At 40.5% G+C, this 1597-nt stretch overlaps 1 protein-coding gene across 1 annotated transcript; it reads right to left on the reverse strand.

Moving 5' to 3' along the window:
* Nucleotides 1-413: 413 nt before the first annotated feature.
* On the reverse strand, nt 414-1358 carry LOC133756411 (olfactory receptor 2H2-like). Its single transcript, XM_062187106.1, has one exon. It carries the CDS (start codon nt 1356-1358, stop codon nt 414-416), a length of 945 nt encoding a protein of 314 aa, XP_062043090.1.
* Nucleotides 1359-1597: the final 239 nt, after the last annotated feature.

The following is a 1597-nucleotide window of genomic DNA, read 5'->3' on the forward strand; positions in this document are numbered from 1 at the left end:
AGATATTTTTATTTTATTTTTAGTTGACAAAAGCTGTATATATTATGGTATAGAACATGATGTTTTGAAATATGTATATATTTGAGAATGCTACAAAAAGGTAACTGAAGTATGAATTACTTCATTACTTCTAAAAGGAAATGAGAACTTTTATATCATTTGTTCCCCCAATTCACTGCATTCTGTGTTCTTTAGATAATGGTTATTAAATATTTTAATCTCTGTATCATACTTTGCTTAAACAGGAAAGGGATTCAGCAACAGCTGAAGAATGAAACTGTAATTGCAACTCAAGCAAAATGCAGCTCTTTCTCTCCTCCCAGTTTTCGGATTGAAAGGTTGATCTCCAGCATCTGTGGTCAGGTTGTTCTCTATTCTCAAGTTAATCAACAGGCAAAAATATGTCAACTTCTTTATTTATTCTTGGAATCCCAAATCCTTCTTCCTAATCTTATTAATGCCCCTTTTACCTCCTTGTTCCTCAGAGTGTAGATGAGGGGGTTCAGACTTGGGGTCACTACTGTGTAGAAAAGGGTGAGAAACTTGCCCCGTTCATGAGCATAATGATTCTTGGGTTGAAGGTAGACACCTGTGACAGTGCCATAAAAGAGGGAGACCACAAGAAGGTGGGAAGTGCAAGTGCCAAATGCCTTCTTCTGCCCTGAAGTTGACTTTATCCTCAGCACAGCCCTGGTGATGGCACCATAAGAGGAAAGGATGATGATCAAGGGCACCACCAGGAGAATAGCACTAGCTATGGACATCTGGATTTCATTGTAGGTTGTGTCTGTACTGGACAACTGAATAAGTGCCGGCACTTCACACACAATGTCATCTACAATCCGGTGGGAACAGAAGGGCAACTGGAGTGTGGCAGGGGCCTGGATCAGAGACTGGAGCAGGCCAGTCCCCCATGCCAAGAGAGCCAGTTGCAGACAAACCCTTGAGTGCATGACAGTGGTATACTGCAGTGGGTGACACACTGCGACATAGCGGTCCACAGCCATAATGACAAGAAGAACGCATTCAGTGGCCCCAAGCCACATGAAGACATAGAGTTGAATGGCACAGCCAGTATAGCTGATAGTTTTCTCTGGACCCCAGAAATTAATCAACATTTGTGGAACACAGCTGCTGGTGAAGCAGAGATCTAGCACAGAAAGATTGGAAAGAAAGAAATACATAGGGATATGGAGCTTGGGATCCTTCATGGAGACAAGGACTATCACTATATTTCCTGCAATGGTCAAGCAGTAAAAAATCAAAATAATCCCAAAAAGTGTCTTCTCTAAATATGGCTTGTCAGAGAAGCCCAGGAGAATGAAATCACCGTGGCTGTCATTGCAGACTGTGGTCATAGCCTCTGAGACAATTACCTCTTTAGGGAATGGTTCAAAAGTAGTTATTCAAAAGCCTGTGATGGTTCCTACAGGGAAGGAAGAAGAAAAAGAAACTGCTTTGATTCTTTTTAATTCAAGGTTGTGAGATTTTTACCACTCTATTTTGGGAATGAAATATAACATTTAGTGAAAATTTTCTCATGCTGTCACATTTAATCCCTCTAAGAACATATAATTTCTCCCCATTTTATATTAAA

Source organism: Lepus europaeus, chromosome 3 (assembly GCF_033115175.1).
Source record: "Lepus europaeus isolate LE1 chromosome 3, mLepTim1.pri, whole genome shotgun sequence".
Lineage (NCBI taxonomy): Eukaryota > Metazoa > Chordata > Mammalia > Lagomorpha > Leporidae > Lepus > Lepus europaeus.